Source organism: Manihot esculenta, chromosome 13 (assembly GCF_001659605.2).
Source record: "Manihot esculenta cultivar AM560-2 chromosome 13, M.esculenta_v8, whole genome shotgun sequence".
NCBI lineage: Eukaryota > Viridiplantae > Streptophyta > Magnoliopsida > Malpighiales > Euphorbiaceae > Manihot > Manihot esculenta.
Genome location: NC_035173.2, coordinates 33,321,926 through 33,347,817, shown reverse-complemented (window position 1 = coordinate 33,347,817; position 25,892 = coordinate 33,321,926). Strand labels below are relative to the sequence as shown.

The window sequence follows — 25,892 nt, the reverse complement described above, 5'->3', positions numbered from 1 at the left end:
CTCCACAAGAGGGGTTCGGCGGCCGAAACTTCCTTCGGCTGCCGAACCTGGTTTCTGCCAAACGGGCAGAAACTTGGTTCACATGAACCTCCTGCCTCCCAAATCCACAAATCATGCATAAACTTCACTTAAAACATGCATACAAGATCCTAGGGGCCTCAAAACATCAAATACCCCAACTACAACACTTCAAGCATACTCAAACACGCCACATTGTTCATAAATCACATAAAACCTAACATTTGTTTAAAAACTCATACAACCCTATACATGCCATTCTACCCCATAAAATCACTTAAAACTTACTTAAAACACATGAGGAGCTTAAGATCGGCTCTTACCTCTTGAAGATCGAGAGGGAGACGACCTAAACTTGGAAATCCACGAAAATGAGCTCCTGAGTTCCCAAAGCTCCAAAACTTGGTTTAAAAGCTCAAAACCTTCAATGTGAGTTTAAAACTCAAGGAAAATGGAAGAGATTTGGAGGAAGAACACTAGATTTGCAAAGGGAAGGTCGGAAGCTTGCTGTGGCCGAAAATGGGAGAAAACCTCGCCCATTTCGGCTAAGGGTCCCTTTTATAGTGGCTGGCCAGGCCACGTTCGGGGGCCGAATGTGCCTCCGCATCCATGCAATGTTCGGCGGCCGAACTTGACTTTCGGCGGCCGAACCTGGACTTCCCTAACTCATGCTTTCGGGGGCCTAACGTGCCTTCAAAACGCATGCATGTTCGGCGGCCGAACTTGACTTTCGGCGGCCGAACCTGGGTTTTCCTCCAATGCTATTTTCATGCAAAAACTCATTTAATTTCATACTTTAAAACCATTAAAAACATGAAAACATTTTATGAAAACATGGTTCTACCCTTCTAGAGGTCTCCGACATCCGAGATTCCACCGGACGGTAGGAATTCCGATACCGGAGTCTAGCCGGGTATTACATTCTCCCCCCCTTAAGAACATTCGTCCCCGAATGTTCCTCACTAGCACACATAGCATGGCAAAGAACATAACACACATACAAGGCACATAAACACATAGGGATCTAACCTTAAAAGAGATGAGGGTACTGCTGGAGCATAGACTCCCGTGTCTCCCAAGTGCATTCTTCCAAGTTGTGGTGGTTCCACAGGACTTTCACCATCGGGATTTCCTTGTTTCTTAGCTTTCTGATCTGGGTGTCTATGATCCGTACTGGCTGTTCAACATAGGTGAGATCCTCTTGGACCTCCACATCAGGCTCATTAAGAACCTTGCTCGGATCTGACACAAACTTCCTCAACATAGAAACATGGAAAACCGGATGGATTCTTTCCATTGAAGCAGGTAAATCCAGCTTGTACGACACATTCCCAATCTTTTGCAAGATTTCAAAGGGTCCGATGTATCGTGGGGCTAGTTTACCTTTCTTCCCGAAGCGAACCACTCCCTTCATTGGAGACACCTTGAGCAATACCAGATCCCCCTCCTGAAACTCTAACTGTCTCCTGCGGACGTCTGCATAACTCTTCTGTCTGCTTGCAGCAGTCTTGATCCTTTCTCTGATTATGGGTACTACCCTGCTGGTGATCTCAACAAGCTCAGGCCCTGCTAAGGCCTTTTCTCCAACTTCCTCCCAGCAAACAGGTGATCTACACTTCCTTCCGTACAAAGCTTCATATGGAGCCATCCCGATGCTAGCATGATGGCTGTTGTTGTAGGCAAACTCCACCAAAGGTAGGTGCTGCCTCCAAGAACCGCCAAAGTCTAGCACACACATTCTAAGCATAACCTCGATAGTTTGGATGGTCCTTTCTGACTGTCCATCAGTCTGGGGGTGGAAGGCAGTGCTGAAATCCAACCTAGTACCCATGGCAATCTGCAGACTCCGCCAAAATTTGGAGGTGAACTGGGGTCCTCTGTCTGACACTATAGAAACAGGAACCCCATGCAGCCTGACGATCTCATCCACATATACCTGCGCCAACTTGTCCACAGAGTAGCCACTCCTGACAGGAATGAAGTGAGCAGATTTGGTGAGTCTGTCCACAATCACCCATATGGAGTCCACTTTGTTGGACGCCGCCGGTAACCCCACTACGAAGTCCATAGCTATATTCTCCCATTTCCACTCTGGAATAGGTAGCGGGTTAAGCATTCCAGCCGGCTTCTGATGTTCCAACTTCACCCTCTGACAAACTTCGCAGGCTGACACAAACTGTGCCACTTCTCTCTTCATAGCTGGCCACCAATAAACTTTCTTCAGATCCTGATACATTTTGGTGGCTCCGGGGTGAATGCTGTATCTTGCATTATGAGCCTCTCTCATAATGTCTCCTTTTAGCCCTATGTCATCTGGTACACACAATCGACTCCCATAGCGGAGGATCCCCTTGTTGTCGAATCTGAACTCACTGTCTTTGCCCGACTGGACAGTCCTGGCAATCTTTACTAACTCCGGGTCCTCATGCTGTTTCTGAGCCACCTGCTCCAGAAACACGGGTGCCACTCTCATCTGGGCCACCAAGGCACCTGTACCAGACAACTCCATCTGTAGACCTTCCTCAACGAGCTTGTAAAACTCCTTCACCACTGGCCTCCTCTCTGCCGATATGTGGGATAAACTGCCGAGTGATTTCCGGCTTAAGGCGTCTGCCACAACATTCGCCTTACCCGGATGGTACTGAATCTTGCAATCATAGTCACTCAGCAACTCTACCCATCTCCTCTGTCTCAAATTCAAATCTCTCTGACTCAAGATGTACTGCAGGCTCTTATGATCTGTAAAGATCTCACATTTCACCCCATAGAGGTAATGCCTCCACATCTTGAGTGCAAAGATTACTGCTGCCATCTCAAGGTCATGTGTGGGGTAATTCAACTCATGCTTCTTCAGCTGCCTAGAAGCATAAGCGATCACCCTCTCATTCTGCATCAGTACACAACCCAGTCCCACACGGGACGCATCACAAAAGACTGTAAAGTCCTCATCACTAGATGGCAGAGCTAACACTGGTGCTGAAGTCATCCTCTTCTTAAGCTCTTCAAAACTCTCCTCGCACTGGTCGGTCCACAGAAACTTCTGATTCTTCCTGGTTAGTCTGGTCAGAGGAGCTGCTATCTTTGAGAAGTCCTGAACGAACCTCCTGTAGTAACCTGCCAAACCCAAGAAACTTCTAATCTCTGTCACTGAAGTGGGTCTAGGCCAGTTAGCCACAGTTTCCGTCTTCTTGGGATCTACCTCAATACCATTCTCTGACACTACATGTCCCAAGAACGAAATGCTCCTCAGCCAGAACTCACATTTAGAGAATTTGGCATACAAGCCATGTTCCCTCAAAGTCTGCAAGACCAACCGCAGATGATGGGCATGCTCCTCTGCATTCTTGGAATACACCAAGATATCATCTATGAAGACAATAACAAAGTGATCCAGGTACTGGCTAAACACTCTGTTCATGAGATCCATGAATGCTGCAGGGGCGTTAGTTAACCCGAACGGCATCACAAGGAACTCAAAATGCCCATATCTGGTCCTGAAAGCCGTCTTTGGCACATCTTCATCCCTTATCCTTAGCTGATGGTACCCCGATCTTAGATCTATTTTGGAGAAACAACCCGCTCCGGCTAGCTGGTCGAATAGATCATCGATCCTAGGCAATGGGTACCTATTCTTGGTAGTGACTTTGTTCAACTGCCTGTAGTCGATACAAAGTCTAAGGGATCCATCCTTCTTCCTCACAAACAAGACCGGAGCACCCCAAGGTGAGGTACTCTGTCGGATGAAACCCCTTTCTACCAGCTCTTGCAATTGCTCTTTCAACTCCTTTAACTCGACTGGAGCCATCCTGTAGGGAGGGATAGAGATCGGTCTAGTTCCAGGCACCAACTCTATCTCGAACTCTATCTCCCTAGCAGGTGGTAATCCTGGAAGCTCATCAGGAAAGACATCCTGAAACTCTCTGACAACTGGCACCGAGGCCGGCTCCCTGACCTGACTGTCTAGCTCTCTCACATGAGCTAAGTACCCCTGACATCCCTTCCTAAGCAACCTACGAGCCTGAAGAGCTGATATCAGACCTCTAGGTGTACCCCTTTTGTCTCCTCTGAAGACGACCTCTGACCCGTTCTGATCTCTGAACCTGACTACCTTGTCCCTGAAGTCCAAGGTAGCACCATGGATAGATAGCCAATCCATCCCTAGAATGACGTCAAAGTCTGTCAAATCTAGAACCACAAGGTCGGCGGAGAGGCATCTTCCCTCAATAAAAACTGGACTGTACTGGCAGACTGACACTGCCACTGACGGGTCACACTTGGGTCCACTGACCCATAGGGGACACTCTAACCCAGAGACTATCAGACCCAACCTCTCAACGGCTCTCGGAGTAATAAATGAATGAGATGCACCTGGGTCCATTAATGCATACACATCAGAACACCCAATGACGAGATTACCTGACACCACGGTGTTGGATGTGTTAGCCTCCTGCTGAGTCATGGTGAAGATCCTGGCTGGAGCTGATGGACCTTCACCTCGGGAACCAGAAGAAGAGGCTGCTCCTCTCCCTCTACCTCTGCCACTGCCCTGAGTTGGGGCTGGAACTGCTGGCTGTGCCACACTACCAGAAGCTGTCTGCTGGGGCTGGCCCATAAAAGGCGCTCTAGGATAATCCCGAGCTATGTGTCCCTCCTGTCCACATCTGAAACATGCATTAGTCCCAGCTCGACACACTCCCTTGTGTGGTCTTCCACATCTCTGGCATTCTGTACCATCTGAGCCTGAGCTCGAGCCACCGCCAAATCCCAGACCGAATTTCAACTTGTTCCAAAACTTATTCTTCTTCGGCTTCTTGGTGGTGCTATCCCACCTCTTCTTACCTGAGCTCTGAGAAGAGAAACCTGGTCCTCCTCTGCCTGGGGTCTTTACCCCTGAAGACTGGGTCACTGATTGCTTCACTGACCCCTCAACTATAGCACTTGCCTCCATTCTTCGAGCCATATCCACCACAGTGTGGAAACTTTCTCTCTCAGCTGACTGAACCAACGAGGAGTACCTGGAATGCAGCTTCATAACATATTTCTTGGCTTTCTTCGTATCTGAATCTAGAGCTTGCCCTGAAAAAGGCAATAGCTCCAAGAATTTATCCGTGAACTCCTCTACACTCATGTGCTCTGACTGCCTCAGTTGCTCAAACTCAATCATTTTCAGTTCTCTAGAACTGTCTGGAAAAGCCCATCCAGCGAACTCATTCGCAAATTCCTCCCATGTCATACCGTCTATTCTCGGGTCCACATAACACTTGAACCATTCCCGTGCCTTCTTGCACTTTAAAGTGAACCCTGCCATCTGGATGGCCCTGCTGTCACTTGCCCCTAGCTCATCAGTTATAGTCTTCACCACTCTCAGATACTCAAAGGGGTCATCCCCTGACTTGTATTTGGGAGCATCTAGCTTGAGGTAGTCTGTCATCTTTACCTTGCTCCCATCAACTGAGCTAGGTCTAGGAGGTTGAGTAACTGGGGCTGCTGGTTCTGTAGGTGGTGGAGGTGCAGCATTCCCCGAGGTGGGGTTTGCCGGGTTTGGATAGAAGGGTGAGGGTGGATAAGCTGGGTACTGTGCGTAAGGTGGATAGAAAGGTGGATAGGGCATGTAGGTAGGGTAGGGGTGAAAGCTGGAGTAATCCGATGTACCTCCCATCGGATACCCTGAACCCTGTGGGAAGGGGGGATAATGGGGTGGAAAACCATACCCCGAGGCCTGAACGCCTCCCTGAGATTCCCCTGTCCCTTCTTCCTGCATGCTCACATCCAAGTTCCCATCCCTCCTCTGATCCTCTTCCATAACCTCCCTCACATCTGAAGAACTTCCTCCTCTATCTGTCCCCCTTCTGCTAGCATCAAAAGACCTTCTAGGGTCCCTTGACACTCTCTCTCTGTTGGCTCTACAAGACATTGCCCTAGGCAATGTAGGAGGAAGGGCGCTCGTGCCCTCATCCTCAGGTGGCACTCCAGTCAATCGCGCAGATCGACGAGTTCCTCTCATCCTATTCTCTGAAAAACAGCTCATAACTAGCAAACATTAGCATCATATGGTTCATGTGGGCACACATGAACCCTCATCACATATACATCACATAGCATAGCATATCATTAATGCACATGCATATTATCATGGCATTTCACATCATCATGCAAGACAGGACTCCACATCCTATCCTAGTGGACATGACCTTCCTATTGTGCTTGACCTTCTATAACATCTATGAGCCCGACACTTTAGGTCCGATCCTATGAACCTAGGGCTCTGATACCACTCTGTAACGCCCCGAAAATCGGACCGCTACCGGCGCTAGGATCCGGGTCGACTTAAGGCCGCCGGGACCCGTAGCAAGCCTGACATAAAACCTGTAAACCTGTATAATCCCATACATGATCAACAACATGCATAAAACTTTAAACTTTTCTTCATACATACTGTCATCAACTAACTCAACCTGTGCATACTCTGAACATATACATAACATAGTCCCTCTGTGGGATCTCATCAAGCCTCAAAGGCAAAACAACCTGTGTTGAGTTAGTTTACACAAAACATCATAACATAGGATCATGTATATACAAAAGGGATTAACAATATATTATGGTCAAGCACAACTCTATCCTCAATGACCTCATTACATAACATCCTGAATATTTTACAATTCATCATAATACAATTGTCATGTCCACAAACTAACTATTACATACATATGACTTTTTCTTCTTGTCTTCTCTATCTATCCCGTACCTGCAAACCTGGGGGTTAGGGGAGAGGGGTGAGCTAGATGCCCAGTGAGTAGAACTATAAAAAGAATATTTAAAACATGCTATCATGAAATGCGTCACTGCACAAACAAATCACACCACGGATGGACTAATTCAAAAATCCCTCAACTCCATGCCCGGCCCTATTATGGGCACCACAGGACTTCGTATTGCCCGGCCCTATTATGGGCACCACAGGTCTTCGTACTCGGAGTTATTGCCCGGCCTATTATGGGCACCACAGGACTTCGTATTGCCCGGCCCTATTATGGGCACCACAGGTCTTCGTATATAGAAGGCTAATGAATCATCCTAATGTCCATCCACTATCATCTATCACAACAATACAATGCGGCATATTCGTGAATTCTAATGCAAACAACCTATAATATGATCATGATGCATGAAGCATGATAAAAGCATTTCATTTCTTAATTAAAAAGTTAAGTTTAGTTCCACTCACCTCTGGCTGACTCTGACAACTCTGTAGCAGCTGGCTCACTGCTGGGGTCCTTGGTTCCTCGGGTCCGAACCTACACAGGTGGACTCCAATGAGGGACCAAACATACATAAACATAACTCTAATACATTCCCCAAAAAAAAAACCCCTAAAACATCATGGAAACATCACACAAAATTATGCATGAAATGGCTGAACAGGGCACTTTCGGCGGCACCTTCGGCGGCCGAAAGTCCTGGACAGAGACGAAACTCAGGTAGGTTCGGCGGCACCTTCGGCGGCCGAAAGTGCCAGACAGAGACGAAAGTCTCTTTTCGGGGGCAACTTCGGCAGCCGAATGCTGCCTCCACAAGAGGGGTTCGGCGGCCGAAACTTCCTTCGGCTGCCGAACCTGGTTTCTGCCAAACGGGCAGAAACTTGGTTCACATGAACCTCCTGCCTCCCAAATCCACAAATCATGCATAAACTTCACTTAAAACATGCATACAAGATCCTAGGGGCCTCAAAACATCAAATACCCCAACTACAACACTTCAAGCATACTCAAACACGCCACATTGTTCATAAATCACATAAAACCTAACATTTGTTTAAAAACTCATATAACCCTATACATGCCATTCTACCCCATAAAATCACTTAAAACTTACTTAAAACACATGAGGAGCTTAAGATCGGCTCTTACCTCTTGAAGATCGAGAGGGAGACGACCTAAACTTGGAGATCCACGAAAATGAGCTCCTGAGTTCCCAAAGCTCCAAAACTTGGTTTAAAAGCTCAAAACCTTCAATGTGAGTTTAAAACTCAAGGAAAATGGAAGAGATTTGGAGGAAGAACACTAGATTTGCAAAGGGAAGGTCGGAAGCTTGCTGTGGCCGAAAATGGGAGAAAACCTCGCCCATTTCGGCTAAGGGTCCCTTTTATAGTGGCTGGCCAGGCCACGTTCGGGGGCCGAATGTGCCTCCGCATCCATGCAATGTTCGGCGGCCGAACTTGACTTTCGGCGGCCGAACCTGGACTTCCCTAACTCATGCTTTCGGGGGCCTAACGTGCCTTCAAAACGCATGCATGTTCGGCGGCCGAACTTGACTTTCGGCGGCCGAACCTGGGTTTTCCTCCAATGCTATTTTCATGCAAAAACTCATTTAATTTCATACTTTAAAACCATTAAAAACATGAAAACATTTTATGAAAACATGGTTCTACCCTTCTAGAGGTCTCCGACATCCGAGATTCCACCGGACGGTAGGAATTCCGATACCGGAGTCTAGCCGGGTATTACACTATAGGTCTGACCATGTGAACCTAGGGCTCTGATACCATTCTGTAACGACCCGAAAATTGGAGCGCTACCGGCGCTAGGATCCAGATCAGCATAAGGCCGCCGGGACCCGTAGCAAGCCTACTATGCATCCTGTACAGCTGGTATAATCCCAAACATGATCAAACATATCCACACTCAACCATCAAAACCTCTTAAAACTCACTTAAAACTTCATGAAACGTAAAGGAAAGCATAGATCCACACTTACCTCTTGAAGATCGAAGGTTTGTGCGAGCTCTAACTTGGAGTTGGGAGGAAACTACTCCTTAGGTCTCCAAGCTCCCAAAACTTTGATCTAAGCTTCAAAACTCTTCAAAACAACCATGGAACTCATAAAAATATGAAGGAGATGAAGAAAAAACATGAAAATGACCAAAGGAGGACATGAACACACCTAAGCTCGAGAATGGGGAGAAAACTCGCCCATTTTCGGCCTGAGGGGCTTTTATAGGTGGCCAGCCAAACCTCCTTCGACGGCCTAACGTGCATGCAAAACACCCCCATGTTCGACGGCCGAACTTGAGGTTCGGCGGCCGAACTTGAGGTTCGGCGGCCGAACCTGGTTTGTTCAAACATAGCTTTCGGAGGCCAAAAGCGCTCCCAAAACAAACTCATGTTCGGCGGCCGAACTTCACTTTCGGCGGCCGAACCTGGCAAAAACCTCCTTGGTCTATTCTTTTCAAAACTCAAATCTTTTTCATTTAAAACCATGAAATCAGTAAAAATCATTTTAAAAATCACATTTTACCCCTCTAGAAGACTCTGGCATCATCAAAATTCCATATTCCAACGGAGATTCCACCGGAGATTCCACCGGAAGGTAGGGATTCCGATACCGGAATCTAGCCGGGTATTACATAGATGATATGATAGTAAAAAGCTGATCCTTAGAAAATCACCCAGGTGATATTCAAATAGTTTTTGATGTTCTTAATAAGGCAGTTATGAAGCTTAATCCTTAGAAATATACCTTTGGGGTAAAGATGGGGAAGTTTCTAGGGTATATAATTTCTGAAAAAGGCATAAAAGCAAATATGAAGAAAATTAAAGCCATCCAAGACATGGAGGCACCTAGGTCCATAAACTCAAAAAAGGCCTATGGGGATCTGATAGAGGTTATATAGGCGATCCACATCCTTCTCAGTCAACATGGACGGGATGTCATTCACCAGAAGACCATTGTTTTCATGAATCACCCTTAATGGAGCGATGGGAGCAAGAGCACGAATGGGGCCGTCGGAGGAAGAGCTCGAGGTGGAACTTCCACCGGAAGAAGACAACGAAGTAGACATTCATTTTTTTCTTTTGGGAAAGTGAAAAATGAAACAAAAGTTATCTTAAAAAAGGAGGAGCTTTGAGACTGAATAGGTCAAGTCTTTTGAGAGAATTAGAAAGCGATACGAGCAAAAGTAGTAATCGGAGAAGAAGAAAAGTTTTATATACGGATTATGCCAACAGCTGGTATGAATGCAGCTCGAAAAGCGAGACAATTGACATTTATTCACAGAAAAAGCGAAAGGACATGGGTATGGAGAGCCAATACACGTGTGCCACATGTACCAGACCATGGAAGCAACTGTAAACTTCAAACCTTAAGAATCGAAGACTAGTGATGGGACCTCTGATGCGACATAATAATCGCTTAAAGTAAGTTATGAACTGTCATCATAAGTTAGGGCCATGTAGCAAGGGTCTGATAAGTTGATACGTAGTTCTCCAATAGAAAGGGAGATCCATACACCGTAGCGCTCGGTTTTTCACCCAGACTCATCCTCTCTCGAGTAGGCCGAGTGTTCATGGAAAGTTACCTTTAGCGGATATAATCTAGCGGATATAATCTAGGAGATCCTCACTACACCTACAAAAGCGGGATTCTTTGTTCACTAGTCGGTACCAGTCGAATTTTCAGAAAATTTAATAACCAACTTTATTTTCTTACAATATAAAAGCTAATATGCATAGATACCAAAGTACACATTGTAACACACTCATTTTAAATTCAAAACAATTTATTACATTCGCTCATTCTATCAATTTACTGATTTGAGCATCGGAGTGGTTGCCTTATAGGCTCCAACCATCTCACTTTTTTCTCTTTTACATATTGACTAATCACCATTCATCTCTATTTTCAACCACATAAGTAATATTTGGTGTTTAGGTAGAGTCAAAACACTATTTTTTATTATTTATTATTCGATAACTACTATAGTATTTGATGGTTGAACTAATAATATTGAAAAGCTACTCTCCGTCACGTTAGTGATCGGCAATCACAAGATATATTTTTCTTACACTTATATCCTTTTTTTTTTTTTTAAATTTACATATTTATTCATATATTTTATTATCATTTTATATTTAACAAATAATCTAATACTTATTTTATATCGAACACTCTTATTTTGTATATTTTATAAATAATTAATCGTTAATAGCAATTAAAATAATCAACTGCTAATCAAATAGCTAAAATGCCGGATAAAAGAAAGAAAAGGGATCAAAGGTTAAGAACAGCACACGTTCTGGTGCCGAGAATGGTGGAATCCAAACATTTAATAATTAGATGGGCCTATGAAGAAGTTTGAGAAAGGGGTTCCACATTGTTTTGGTCCCACACTTAATGATTGAATCTCTACTTTTAATACTAAACAGTAACTTCACCCCTCATCATCACTTCATACACAGAGTCCTTATCTCATTTCTTACATTATTTTCTTTTCTTTGTAAATTGTAATGCACAAAATTAAATTATAAAAATGTACACATTGTGGGGTTATAATCAGAAAACATGTCATAAAGTCAGCCAGATCTAGCAGGAAAATATAAGAGTACCTCACTAGTAACGACATGGCAGACCTCAAGGATTTTCAGTATGGTCTAACTACAAGGGATTAAAAGCCATCATCGCCACACTATCAATATCCTTAAGATGTTTGCCAATAGAGAAATCTGTGTAAAACATACAACAAATCAAGCCGAGGCCTCTTCATTCAATCTATAATATGTAAAATCAACAAAATAAAACTTTATGCCTCAACCGAAAAGTGAAGAAGAAGATTTTTTTTTTTATTTAAAAAAGATATGGAGACGAAAAATATGTTTTAATAAAAAAAATTAATAATATGGGAGAACTTTTTTTTCTTTCTAAGAACTAATTAAGTTTTAAATTTTATAATTGTCAAAACAACTGGAGCAACATTGAGTTAAATGTCTTATAATTAATAGTGTGGATAAGGAAAGACAAAGAGAATCTATAAAATCTGGTGAACTAATAAAAAAATAAAATGTAAAATAAAAATACATGGTATAAAAAAGAATTTTTATTTAAATATTTTTTTAACATAATAATTTAAACAATGCCGACTATAGGATTTGAGTGCAATATTAATGGTGAATGAGACGGGAACGGAAATGAGAAAACCTGGGCCCATCACAGCCGTTGCCAATCCCAAAGGCAAGTTGCCTCTTATTCCTCCACACAAACTGAAATCTCTCAAATCATGATTGCTTAATCATTTTTTATGCCCTTTTCTGTTTCTAAACCAGTGAAAATTCTTTTGCTCATTCCATAATTACTGCATGAAATCATCAGCGTTTCCCCACCTCAGGAATATAAGCTTGCAATAGCATAGGAGAGAATGAATTGATACTGCATAGTTCACCTGCATAGAGTTTGATCTTGAGATTTCGGGATCGAGCTTCACTACCTTCTTTCTCTCATGCAGGATGTTAAAAAGAAAGAAAGAAAGAAAAAAAATATATATATATATACTGCAGTATATGCAAGTATATGCATGGTGAAATTAAAATCTAAATAAATAATAAGTTTTTCTAAAACTATATATATATGCAATTTCTCTTTAATATTTTTCAACCACCAACATCAAAGGAGAAACCTGGAAGAATCATATAATTTTCCATGGAGAAGGCCAAAATCTTAAGCCATGACAAGTTGATAGTTTCATGAAAGAAATTACTTGTGGAAAATGAAAGAGAGAGATTATAATTTAGGAGGAGGCAACAAAAATGCCCATTGACAAGGAGGCAGCCACTTAGATGGCTACCAAGAACTAGAAGATTGTTACTGTAGAACTACAGTAGTTGGACTCTGTCCCATCTTATCATTCTCTATCTTTCTTTTTCTTTCCATAAATCATTTGCTTTTCTTCTCCAGGAAAATCTAAATATCCCTGCAACTATTCAAGAATTTTGGGTTCTTTCTGGAAGCTCGCATTATTTCATTGAGTCACACAACAAGAAAGCAAATTTTGTTCAGCCAAGATGCGGAGCATGGTTAGCTCCGCCAACCCAAAAGGCATTGCTGCCATTGTAGGCGTTGGTCCGAAGCTCGGTCGATCCATTGCTCGGAAATTCGCCCATGAAGGCTACACTGTTGCCATCCTTTCCCGAGACTTAGGTAATCAATCTCCTATCCCCACACCACTCAAATTCTTTAGTAGAATAAACTAAACAAGCATATAAGGCTAATTACAGATTGAGATTGGTGGTGGGTTTTGATTATTTCTTCTCCTCCTTCCTTTTCTTTTTTTTTTTTTTTCTGTTATCTCTTTTTCTTCATGGGGAAAAGAAAAAGGAGCTTGAGTTCATATTAAGGTGTGTTTTTAGGGCTAATTAAGAGTGATTTTGCAGGGAGATTATCAAGATTTGCAGATGAGATAGCGAGAGAAGAGAAGGCGCAAGTGTTTGCAATAAGGATAGACTGCTCAGACCCGAGAAGTGTAAGAGAAGCATTTGAAGGTGTTCTTTCACTTGGATTTGTAGAAGTTCTCATCTACAATGCATATCAACCATGTTCTTGGCTCCCTACAAGTTTCACTGATATTCGTATCGATTCCTTCGAGAAGTCCCTTGCTGTATCCTCCGTGGGTGCCTTTCTTTGCTCCCAGCAGGTATTTTCTCTCATTTTCTTTCAACTTTTCCCTCTTAAATCTCATAGGTTTCAGATAATTAATATTTTATTTCTTGGGTATTTTATGTATGGAAACTGTGCAGGTAATTCCAGGCATGGTGGAGAGAGGAAAGGGGACAATTCTATTCACTGGATGTTCAGCTTCTCTACACGGCATTGCTGGTTTCTCTGACCTATGTAAAAAAATCTTAATGAGTGAATCCAAAATTGAATGTTAAAAAAGATTCACCTTGGAAAAAAAAAAAACCCTTTTGTCTAACAAATAATAATGTTATTTTTTTCCCCTCCTTTTCAAGAACAGGCTGTGGAAAATTTGCTTTGAGAGCTCTATCACAATGCTTAGCCAGGGAGTTTCAGCCTCTGGGAGTGCACATCGCCCATGTTATCATCGACGGCATCGTTGGCCCACCAAGGTAAGGTCTTGTTCACATATTTTTCTTTCTTTACAAAGAATCTATCTCCTACTAGTCATCTTCACCCCAAAAAAAGAAAAAAAAAGGGAAAAAAAAAGAAGAAGAAAGAATCTGCATAGCCAGGATTCAGAACTTGATAATGGGGTGTGAAGAAAGAAGGGGGAAAGAAGAAAAAAAGAGAAAAGATGATGAGCAATTAATGAAAGAAAGGGCAAATTGGCAAATTGCAGGGGACCATCAAGCTCACAGAGGACATTAATGGGGGAACAACAACAACAACAGAGTATAGGTGGAGAGGGAGTGATGGACCCAGACTCGCTGGCTCAAACCTACTGGCACTTGCATGTTCAGGACCGAACCGCATGGACCCAAGAAATCGACCTTCGTCCCTCCAATTCCATCCCTAGATTCTGCTAATAAACAAGCTCCTTTTCACTATTTTCAAATCTCATAAACTCTCAACTTGTTTAAATTCCTTTCCCATTTGTGACCTATACTTCGTCCAAGTGGTCTGAGTTGAAAAGGGTTTTTTTTTTAAAAAAAAAATTTAATAATTCCATACCAGGGTTCTTTTAATAATTTGATTTTGGTTGTATACTAATTTATGATTATCAAGTGTGAATAAAAGACTTTAGTTTTGGCCATTATTATTATTATGTACAGTTTTTATGTGGTTATCATTATTATTATTATTATTTATTTAGATTTGATTTAAATAAATTTTTTTAATTATTTATTATTATTATTATTATTATTTATGGATTATTTTGTCAAAATTGTCTGCTTCTCATGTTTGAGGATGGGATATGCACGAAGTGGAAAAGGGTCCATCCATTTTAGCTTTTCCATGGATAATTTAAAGACTTCGTGTTCTGATTTTGGACACACAGTCTCTCATGCAACTTAATTCCTTTTCTTTTGCTTGATTTTTTTTTTTTACTTTTGTGTTTTTAACTTATTAAATTTTATTAGTCTTGATTATTAAATGTTTATTATCATAAAAAAAAACAGCAAGGTTTTTTGAGATTTATAATTTTTTACATTTGAGAAATAAGTTTGATAATAAAGATATTTTTCAATTTAAATAAAAAATTAAACTTCTTTTTTATTGAAAAAAAAAAAAGGAAACAAATCACTATTGAAATGCAGCGCATAAGAATATCTATTTATATTTTATTTTATTTATTTTAAAAAAAATTACATTGTAATGAGAAATAAACAATGATATTTGTGAGGGAGACCTTGTATCTTCTTCGCCCAGCCTAAAGTTGATTGTTCGGCGGCGAGTTAATTCTAAGGGTAAACTGTAATTTAGTCCCTTTGATTTCTTCTTCTTCGTGAGGGACTTAAGTGTTGAATTGCCAAAATAGAGGGATAGAAGTGTTAATTACGTTAAATTTCATAGACTAAAAAATAATTTTTCCATTTATCTTTAAAGGTTCGGAATTAAATTCAATCCTGTGCCATGATTATATCAAATTAAAAACCTTTAGTATTATTATAATTTTTTATATAAATATGAATAAACATTGACTCATTTTGTCCGGTAGAGCTAGCTAGTTTATATATTATCAACTATAGTATTCCATTAAATAAAAATTTTGAATATGCTTATATTTAATTTTATAATTTTTTTAATTCAAATTTTATAAATCTTTTTATAACATTCATAATATATTTTGATTAATTATTTATTAAATATACAATACAAAATATTTTCCAAAACAAGGTAAGATAAGCAATGAAGAATTCCTACCCATCAAAATAACTTTAAAAAAAATGAAAATTTTAAAAGTTACTTTGCATCTCTTTAAAAAATTTTCTTTAAAAAAATTTCAGTATTTTAAAAATTCATCGTTTACCTCCAAAAACATTTTTCCAAACATATTATTATGATATTTAAATTCATAATTTACTTCCGAAAACATTTTTCCGAACACATTATTATGACATTTGATGTCGTTTATCAATCTATTACAATACTTTAAGATCGGCGTTCCTCTTCTTTTTTTTTTTTTTTAATTTTAATTCCACTTTTTAAATAGTGATTATAATTAATTGTTTTTCACTTTTGAACAAAATACAGTTTTTATTTTTCAGGAAATAAAATTTCCTTTCATTTTCAACTTTTTAAGGTATTTATTTTCTTTTATATGATGTATATGTAAAAATTTTTAATGTGCTTTATTTCTTTATTGTTTTGTTAATGACCTTTCTTATACTCAATTTTTAAAACATTATGCTTTATAAAATCTAGTGGACTTTGTGATCCAAAGGAAAATTTGAAGAACTAATCTAGCAACTGTCCTGAAATTTCCCCTTCTCTCTCTCTCTCTCTTATAATTCCCTGAGCAGAGCTTAGGGGTCCAATTCTCGTTAGTCGAAGAAACCCAAGAATGAATTTCCCGGCGGCGAGAAAGAGCAAATGGCATTTAGGTAGAAAATATGAACACAGAAAATGAAACAATTCAATCACGGACCTCTCAGCAACAGTCCATTATGTTAAGAACATCAAGTGTCCGCCCACCAGTTTGAGAAATAACCTCTCACCTGCAACTAAACACACTTAACTACACAGCTTTACAGCGATGAAAAATCTTTAAAATGCCTAAAGCTTTTGATTGCGAAAAAAGGAACACGAGCACCATGGTCCTTCGGGTTATACAAGGTGGTGCCACCGAGAAAACTTGTCCAAACTCGGTTTACTGCACCATGGTTGCAGAGGCAGTAGATTAGACCTTCAAATTCAGGCCTGAAAATCAGGTTTAAAGTGTCCCTTGCTCTGTTTTTTATTGGCCAATACATAGCTTGAGGACATCCACCAAGTCTTTTGGAGTTTCTGCATCAGCTTAGAAGTTTCTATTGAGCTTTTGCAAAGTTCCGGCTAGACACGCCGTGCAATAATTTTACAAAGCCAAGGAAACTCAATTTTCCATCGGTATGCCTGATCCAATCGTGGAGAACAGCATGTACAGGGACGGAAGGGCTAAGTCCGAGCTCCTGAAAAATACTATATATCAGTATTGTGTTTTTATAATGAATTTGCAATTTAGAGTTAAATCCACATAATATGAATGCATTCCTGCGTACACGCCAAACCAAAAGTTTATAGAATAATCACCACAGGCACAGCAGAATGACTAAACAGTTAATTATCTGAGATTATTATACCCAGGTAAATAAACAAACTTAAGCCAATAACCAAACAAATGGAAGGCAGATGTGAATAAGTTCTGAGTTTGGTTTCTGTACCTATGAATCATTAACTACAGAACCAAACAAGATTTGCACACGAATACCATCTAACTTAAAGCAATACTTCCTCCAAAATTATGGAACACCAGTCTATTTGTAAGATGCAGACGCAGTATAGAAGAATTTCAACGTATACGGGTTCTAAAAGTAACATAGTTAAAGTCCAGTTTTGCACATCAATAAGGCTAGTATTCAAACTATACAAACACCAAACAATGTCAAAAGGGGGTTGAAAACCAAAGCCAACAATTTAAAGATCACACACTACTAGCTGAATCCCAACCAAAGATTTTCTACTGAAAACAGCTAGAAACCTAAACAGTTAGACTTGTTGAACAAAAATAAACATCCAAATGTCTACAAGCATAACATCCCCTTAGTTTCAAAGGAAATAAAGACCATACCGATGCCAGCTCCTCAATCATAATGGCCCTGTTACCATCCTTCTCAAAAAGTTCATAGGCACAACGAGCATGTTGCTCCCATCTATCGGCAGCCTCTAATTGATGGACACTTAATGCAGCCACACAAAATTCCTCAAAATCCATCCTTCTGTATTGAAGAGCATTAAGCTACCAAAAACAAAAACAAGCACCAGTTATTACAATTGAAAATTTGAATACCAAAGAACAAATTATTAAAATAAGCATTAGTGTCAAAGCACCTACAGATGCTAGAAAATCAGGGATGCGTGAGTCCCTCATTGCATGGGTTGCATTTTTCATCAAGGCCTAAACCATAGAGAAAGAGTAAGCACTATCCAAGAAAAATGGGTAAGAAAACTTCAGAAATTGTTATAGCAACAAACCTTTTTGATATTTTCTAAGCTTATAGTGCCATTTTTGTTTGGTTCCAACAGTGTAAACTGCTCCTTCAAATAATATAACTCGTCAACCGTCAATGTTTTAGATAGAGCCTGCAAAAATGCCAATAAAGAAATGAGATAAAATAAGATAAACAATTAATGAACAAAGAACCAAAATAATGGCACTCTAGAAATAGTCTTAATCTGGGAAATCCAAGACCTAAAAGAAAAATCAGTGACCCTCAAGAAATAAATAGTTACTCTAAAATTAGAGAGAGAGCAAATTTTGAAATAACTTTAATGCAAAAAGGTCTTTAAAAGGTAACTCAGATTTCTCTGTCACTCTCTCCAGCCCTCCTCCCCCAGTTGTTGCTGAGGCTTTACAAATTTCTCCTTCCTTTCTTTTCTTCTTCCTTTTTTTTTGTTGTGGGGGGGGGGGGGGCTGCAGTGGGGTGGGTTGGTGGGGGAGATTCAGCCTTTTGTATGGCCCCCTCTCTCCTCGTCCATATTAACAGAAGCAAAGATCACCCCCATTTTCAAGAAAAGTAGAAGGGGTGGGTGGGGGAGAGGGTGCCTTCTACCCCCCTCTCTCCTCATCCATATTAACAGAACCAAAGATCGCCTCCATTTTCAAGAGAAGTGTTCTTTTTTAATTGCATCAGTCTTTGGCCAACTATAAATGACACTTAACAACAGGAAAACAAGGCAATACTTCCAGATTTTCCACAGATCTGCCGACATGTCATGTTGCATATTGCCGATTATAACCATTTCAGACTGATAAGGAACCATTTCTCTGTGAGTTCTGACGCATAGGACATGAAATGGCAAATATCAGTTTGGCCCTCTCAAAATCTGTTGTCACCCAATATGGTATTCAAAACCATGAATTAGGGCGCTTAATCTTCGAAATACCCTTTTTAGGGGTATTCTTGGTATAAATTTTTTGTTGTGATTCTTGGTATAAACCACAACTTTGTTTGGCACTATAGTGTTTGAAAACATATTTAAGATGAATTTCTATAGCCACTGAGAGTCAATAAACTGCCAGTACCAAGGCAGAAATATCTTGGAGTTACTTCTGCATAAACCATAAAACTTAAATCAATCAGGATTTCAGATAAGAATATCAGGGGTTTGTGACTCTACAACTCAATCAAGCCATGCAAACAGAATTCTAGAAGATAATTCTCTTCCTCTAGCCATGTATTTCAACTGGAAAATATGCATTACAGATGCTAATTGCTATACATAATAAGTGATCTAGCAGAGGTTTCTTGCTTGCAGCAACTCTTATTAACACAATCAGAACTTAATAAAATGCTAGGAAAGTAAGGTAGCTAATACAAAAGAAAAATGATAGGAAACAAAAAAAAAAGTCATAATAATAATAATATAATGAAAGTTGTGTAGAACTTAAAAAAGAAATTATATACTTCTGAGAAACATCTATGGCAGCAAAAGAAATAAAAAGATTATTTCATTGGTAAACAGCATTGGATACACACCCTTAAAGCAGCTTTCCGAAGAGATGACGAACGCATATAAGCCTTCATGAGTTTGAATATTAGAATATCCAAAGGCACATCAAGCTCGTTAGAACTTCTAATCCAGGGATGACCTGCAACAAATAATAGCGACTACTAATTCACAAATATACAAATCAAAAAGAAAAAAAGACAGAGCTTGACTGAAGTCAGAACACTCACATAGGGCTTGGGCAGCACTCAATCTTTTTCTTTGGTCTTTATTTAATAGGCGCTTGACAAAGTCTTTTGCCTCAAAAGATAGAGAAGGCCAAGGCACCTCATCAAAACTTGGATCAGCTTTTAGAACAGCCCGAAAGATACCAGATTCTGTCCGGGCCCAAAAAGGGCGGCTGCCACACAAAAGAATATAAGCAATCACACCTATACTCCAGATATCAGCCTCCGTACCATATGATCTATGTAGAACCTCAGGTGCTACATAGTACGCACTACCAACAATGTCATTCAGTCTTTCATCTGCAAATTAAGGTAACACATTAGAAACCAGTCCATTGACCAATTTGTAAAAAAACTAACAAACATACAGCCAACTGACAAACAGATGGTTCGGACTGGGGGAAAACCTGGCCTAACAAAATCTGACAAGCCAAAATCTATGGCCTTCAATTGCGAGTTTTCATCCTTCGACGTGAAGAGGAAATTCTGATCCAGCAAGTAGCTACACATAAGAACACATGAATGACAAAAGAAATTGCAAAGTACCTCACGCAGTGATAAAATATGCAAATGTCTACAAATTGTTCGAAGAAATAAGTTAGAAGGTGGCCAATTTCATTCAGGTAATTTACCTTGCCACGCCCTTTTACTATTTGCACCCAGTTAACTAAATAAAAATGGACACCTACCAAAATACCAGAAACAGAGGTGCTGCTCTCATATGATCCTATGCCTTACATTGAACCTAGATCCAAATAAAGAATTGAATAGCATTGCAAGTTGAACAATGCTGAGCAGAACCTACACTACAGTTGTAACTTTTAAAAGGAAGCAACTATGGCTTCTTACAGGCATATAGGCAACTAGTCTATGGTAATTAAAAATTCAAGATAAATGAAACAATGATCTTTACTACACATTTCCAGGCGCTCAGTCAGTAATATAGTCCTCACTGCAAGAGGGGGAAAAATTCCTAATATTTTGGCAGGACAGGTCTGATATTCACCAATTACATGTCTTCGGGTGCAACACATTTAAAACAAGGATGATTAAAATAATTTTATTGTAATAAATATTATATTAATTATAGATTTGGAAAAGAGATTTGAGAACTCCCACAATAATGCCAATGTCCACCAATATGACTCTCAGTAGAAGATGTATAGATGGTTCTCATCCCGCTATACATAAGAGTTGAATAAAATAAGAATATGTTTCACCTCAGGTTTAAGATCTCGGTGCACCACACCCTGAAGGTGACAAAAAGCAACAACATTTAATATCTGTACTAGGACGGCTTTTGCATCATCCTCTGTATATTTTCCACCCCTGCAGTATCAATCAACTTCTTCATAATTTTTCTTTCTTTGGTGCATCAGCAACAACTTGGTCAATGAAAATATTTCAGATTGAAAGAAATGAAAATTCCAACTGAACACCAATTAACTATTAAATAAAAAAGATACCTTGAAAGTATTCTATCCAAGAGTTCCCCTCCTTCACATAGCCTGCAGGATGGATGGCAATTTATAATAAACCATCATAATGGATGCTGGCTAATAACCATGGAAAGATTTAATCAGAGGACACCATTATTGTCCTTTGTGATATGATAATAAGAATGGCATCTAATTCAAGAGAACGTTCTGCAAAATTAGAACTTACTCCATCACTATATAGACATTATCATGGTCTTCGTATGCATCATAAAATTGTACTAGATTGTTATGTCCAGTTAATGCTCGTAATATCTTGACCTCCCTTCTCACATCTTCAATGGCAATAGCTGTAGTCATCTGATAACAGAAACGAAAATCACAATAAGCAAAGAGAAAACAGTTGCACAATCTGTAAACAATAATACCTAAGAATGGATTGCAGAGCAATGAAAATATAGGCTCTAGAAGTTCTAACCAAAGCATAAGGAAAAGGGTAATATTTGCAGAATGAATAAAAGTATTAAGAAATGCAAAATGAATATTAAAAAAAAATTCCAGCCACCTATCGATCAAGTCATTCCATGCACCTGTTTAACTTCTATTTAGAAAACTCCAAATTCCATAAAGTTTGAAATTAAAACAGAAACCAGATCAAACCCCAAACAGAATATTCCCCCTTCTTCTTTTCCAATCAGTATCAAATGGTAACCTTCCAAGCGAGACTGAACTTATTTGACGTAAAACCAATCAATCGATGAGCATATGTACATAAACCTCCAATTTCACATGGACTCTCATCAAAAGCCTCATACTCCAAAACTGGTCCCACGTGAATGTGCATTAAGACAAAGTACACCAAAGAAATATAAGAACGGATCAAACCACAAAATGTCAAAATCTGAATGAACCAAGAATGAGTGACAAGATCACTCGTGGTTGACTAAGGAACCCAAGAGATTTGAGGTCAATTCTCCAACAAAGTCAAAACATAAAGCATACCTTCGTTTTGGGGATGACTTTGACGGCAACCTGCTGCCCTCTAAGCTCGCCCTTCTTAAACTTGGCCTGACAAGTGTACCCAAAGTGTCCTCTCCCAACCTCGTCTCCCAGCTCGTACTTGCTTCCAAAATGCTTGGAAAATCCAAAGCTCTTATCGAGCCCGGTCCCCTCCGCCTCGCTCCCCTCCGGAATTGCTGCCTCATTCGGCTTAACCGAGCCATGCCTCCGTGCCAATACAGCGCGTATATGCTTCGCAGGGGACGGCGGGGGGAATGGCCTCTTGAAGAACCTCTTAGGAGTGGAGTTCGCGCTGGCCGCATTCCTTGCCGGAGACCCGGACGGCGACGACTTCTTGGAGAAGAAATAGTGCGCAGGACTGGGACTATAAAACTGGAAAAACGGCGATTTCTTAACACTATCTAATACCGTTTTCTCATCCTTTCCGGTTTTCTCCTTCTCTTCCTCGTTGTGATCCTCATTGACAGGGTTTTCCCGTCCATTTCCCGCGGCCAAATCTGGTTTAGGCGCATTCTTGGGCGGGATAGAGTTATCATTAGCTCGAACAGCGGCGATTCTACTGTCAGGCGGAGAAGATGCAACAGTGTTAGGGTTTGGGGAGGATTTGGAGTTGCAGAGACCCATCCTTAAGCCTCCCCAAACACAGAGAGAAATCTGCTAAAGAAAAATTTTGATTTCCGATTCCTGAAAGCTCAAAGCATTGTCCAAGGACTCGAATCAAATCAAATCGCCGGCTTCGAATTCTAGGGTTTAATTTTTCATTTCACAATTTTGAAAAAGAAGAAGAAAAGAAGGAAAGGATTTTGGGCTTGCAGAAATGGAGGCTCGTCTCTGCTCTCTGCTTCGGAGAGAGAGAAAACAGATAGGGATCTACACAATGCAGATGGCGATAAAAAGGAAGGCAAATTAATATTAGATCCTTATATTTTATTAAAATTAATTATGTCATTTTTATTTTAAAATTTTTAACAAAAGCAGTTACATTTTACCAACTTTTCATATTTTACAATGGGAAATTACAATTTAATTTTTATTATAAAAAATTTATTTATTTAATATTTTAAAAAAATACATTAAAATATGTTTAAAATTTTAAAATATTTATTAATTAATTTTTTATTAATTTTAACCATTAAATATTAATAAAAAATTTAAAATATTTTTAATATTAAAAAATTAATTAATAATTTTTTAAAAAATTATAAAAATTAAATAATAAAATAATTAATAGTTAAAATTAATAAAAAATAGTAATTAATAGTTAAAATTATCATTTTGAAGCAAGTGATTTAGAGGTTGACCCCTGATAATTTTGACTATTTTTTCTAAGTAAAAAGGCTTACCTGTTTTGTTTTAAAGCCAATAACAAAATTACTTGAAGCAATTTGGTCTTTTAATAGTATTCTAGTAATTTATTAGATAAATAATAAAAAATTAATGGAAAATTAGATAAATAGACATTAATAAAAAAAATTAAATTATTGACTTTTAAAAATAAAAAAAATATATATCGCACTCAAAATCTAAAAAGTAACTCATTTTTATAACACAAAGTCAAGTGCCTATTTTTTCCCTTTTTTTTTAATTATATATTATTTTTTACCATAATTTATTGAATAATTCTTTTATTTTTTAAAATCTAACGTTTCAATTTTATTAAAATTAAAAATTCTTTCACATATAAAATCTGTTAAATTAATAATAAAAAAATAAAAATTATTTTAAATTTTAAAAATACTCCTTTCTCCTCCCTCGTCATCTTACCTGTCCCTTCTTCCTCCTCCATTCTTTCTAGATCTCATCTCTACCGTTTTCCATTGCTCCGATACCTGGTCTCACTAAAAACCAATGATGACCATATCTCTCCAAACTTGCCACCTCCAGTCCCATTCCTCATCTCCTTCAACAGCCCTAACAACCCCTTCACTATTTCATTTTTCATAGATGGTTCTCGTGAAAATAAGTCGGAACAATCTCGCCAACACCTCCGAAATCCATTTTCTTTGTTTCAGCTCAGACATGTAATTTTTAATACTCCATTTTCTTTTTCTCTACTCTTTGAGAAGTTCTAGGAGTTTGGTTTGTGAAAGTTACTTTTCTTGATCTCCCTTCCATCATGTTGCTTGAACAATGATCTTGCAGATTGATTATGCTTCTCTGATTTAGGATGTTCAAAACTCATTTAAATCTTGGTTTAATCACCAAATCACAACAATCCCAGATGAGATCAGTTTCTTCCCAAGTAGAGATTTCCACGATGCCACATGTCTCTGCCTGTGATTTTTTGAAATTGATAAATGAATGCACAGCCAGCTAAGTTCAAACCAAGAGATTTGGTCTCAGTAGTTGCCAATTAAAGCTTACTGGATTCAAATCACAACCATTGAAATTCAACCCAGATTGGGAAATGTGGCTAGAGCTTGAAGAAAGATTGCAGTTCCAGATTTCAAAGACTCTAGAATGCTAATGCTTCTTTTCAGATCACAAAGTGGAGAATTGCAAGGAATGTAAATCAGATTCAAACCCAATGTAAAAGAATTCTCTGTTTACATCAAAATCCTATTGTATCTTTCTGCCTCTTTCTCAAGAAAATCTTCAACTTCAATACAAAGAAACTTCCGAAGAAAATATTTAAATGAATTTATTATCTTGATTTAGATAAAAAATTAATATCAGATTTGAACTTATTTTCAAAAATTAAATATACTCTCTAAATTATAGAATTGATTAAATAACCCATCAAAATTTCTTATTAAAATTAACATGATTGCTGTGCTTATACCATTGGCTGTTATTTTATTCTTGATTTATTGCGTTGACTTTTTTTGTTTTATAGTTTTTATCTTTCTAATTTTTGTTTCGTTCTCCAAGGTCCCAATGAGGAATGAGAAACCCAATACTTGTGCTCAATCTTTATTTTTACCCTACTATGGGAAGTTCAATTATGTGAATTCCATATAATCACTAAAATTAAAATAATTATAAATTAAAATAAAAATAATAAAATTTTGATATTTAAAATTAACTTTTATATCTCAAAATATGATAATGTAAATGGAACAAAACATTATTATGATTAGTTAATTTATAAAAAAATGAGATAATTGGCGTTTACGATAGTTATTTTAGTATTCTAAATTAATAAATTAGAGAAAAAAACAAATATAATAAATTATTTAGAACTCAAAAATAGTTGTAGAAAAATGTGCACATTAATTTATATACTTATCAATTTTTATATTGTTAAAAGATGAAGTTAGTTATCAAATCTCCCGTAAATTTGATTGATACCGTTTAGTAAATAAATAATTTTGCGATTATAGATGTAATAGAAATCTGTTGGACTGTATTTTCTAATGGTAATTTTTCGCGGAATTTCGACCTACTACCGAAAAGAAAGCGAGTCTTAATAAAAAATCAAGAATTATAATATTTGAAACTTTCTTTTCATGGACGAGATCACCTATAAGTTTTTTAGATTTTTATTACGTGATTTTATTTTATAGTGACAGCGTAGCGGTCCGGCCAAACTGACCTAAATAATTTTCGAATCCATTTTCTATTTGATCCAAAATAGTTAACTCAAATTATTTAGTAGTTTCATACTAATTATTATATATAATTTCAGCATTTTTAGAATATTTTAAATAGTTCATAATTTATTTTAGATGATTATTTTATGGCGTATAATATGATGGACTCTATTTTTTTTTATATTATGTAAAACAATGCTTAAAATTGCTTTAAAAAAAAAAAA

General features: G+C 38.6%; 2 protein-coding genes across 5 annotated transcripts; one reads left to right on the top strand and one right to left on the bottom strand.

Annotated features, from left to right (window-relative positions):
- Positions 1-12,183: 12,183 nt before the first annotated feature.
- On the top strand, positions 12,184-14,560 carry LOC110629400 (3-ketodihydrosphingosine reductase). 4 transcript variants are annotated; one of them, XM_021776358.2, is made up of 6 exons: positions 12,184-12,656; positions 12,745-12,987; positions 13,221-13,480; positions 13,584-13,677; positions 13,802-13,913; positions 14,144-14,560. In XM_021776358.2, the coding sequence occupies exons 2-6, from the start codon at positions 12,852-12,854 to the stop codon at positions 14,328-14,330; spliced, it is 789 nt and encodes a 262-aa protein (XP_021632050.1). In that variant the 5' UTR covers positions 12,184-12,656; positions 12,745-12,851; the 3' UTR covers positions 14,331-14,560. The 4 variants fall into 4 exon arrangements, with proteins under 4 accessions (XP_021632050.1, XP_021632049.1, XP_021632048.1 ...); XM_021776357.2 differs by having other exon boundaries at positions 12,184-12,667; XM_021776356.2 differs by having other exon boundaries at positions 12,184-12,670.
- Positions 14,561-16,372: 1,812 nt separating this feature from the next.
- Positions 16,373-23,016, bottom strand: LOC110629859 (CDPK-related kinase 5). Its single transcript, XM_043949647.1, has 11 exons — positions 22,118-23,016; positions 21,345-21,475; positions 21,146-21,187; positions 20,900-21,008; positions 20,087-20,165; positions 19,683-19,979; positions 19,482-19,594; positions 17,977-18,084; positions 17,837-17,899; positions 17,573-17,740; positions 16,373-16,913 (listed from the first exon to the last, which is right to left on the bottom strand). The coding sequence occupies exons 1-11, from the start codon at positions 22,757-22,759 to the stop codon at positions 16,773-16,775; spliced, it is 1,893 nt and encodes a 630-aa protein (XP_043805582.1). The 5' UTR covers positions 22,760-23,016; the 3' UTR covers positions 16,373-16,772.
- Positions 23,017-25,892: the final 2,876 nt, after the last annotated feature.

Coding starts and splice junctions, on each gene's coding strand:
- LOC110629400 (XM_021776358.2), top strand. CDS start 12,852: ATGCGGAGCATGGTTAGCTCCGCCAACCCAAAAGGCATTGCTGCCATT. Junction 12,988..13,220: donor CATCCTTTCCCGAGACTTAG/GTAATCAATCTC, acceptor GTGATTTTGCAG/GGAGATTATCAAGATTTGCA. Junction 13,678..13,801: donor TGCTGGTTTCTCTGACCTAT/GTAAAAAAATCT, acceptor TTTCAAGAACAG/GCTGTGGAAAATTTGCTTTG.
- LOC110629859 (XM_043949647.1), bottom strand. CDS start 22,759: ATGGGTCTCTGCAACTCCAAATCCTCCCCAAACCCTAACACTGTTGCA. Junction 19,595..19,682: donor GAGTGCTGCCCAAGCCCTAT/GTGAGTGTTCTG, acceptor TATTTGTTGCAG/GTCATCCCTGGATTAGAAGT. Junction 17,900..17,976: donor GCTTAGAAAATATCAAAAAG/GTTTGTTGCTAT, acceptor TCTATGGTTTAG/GCCTTGATGAAAAATGCAAC.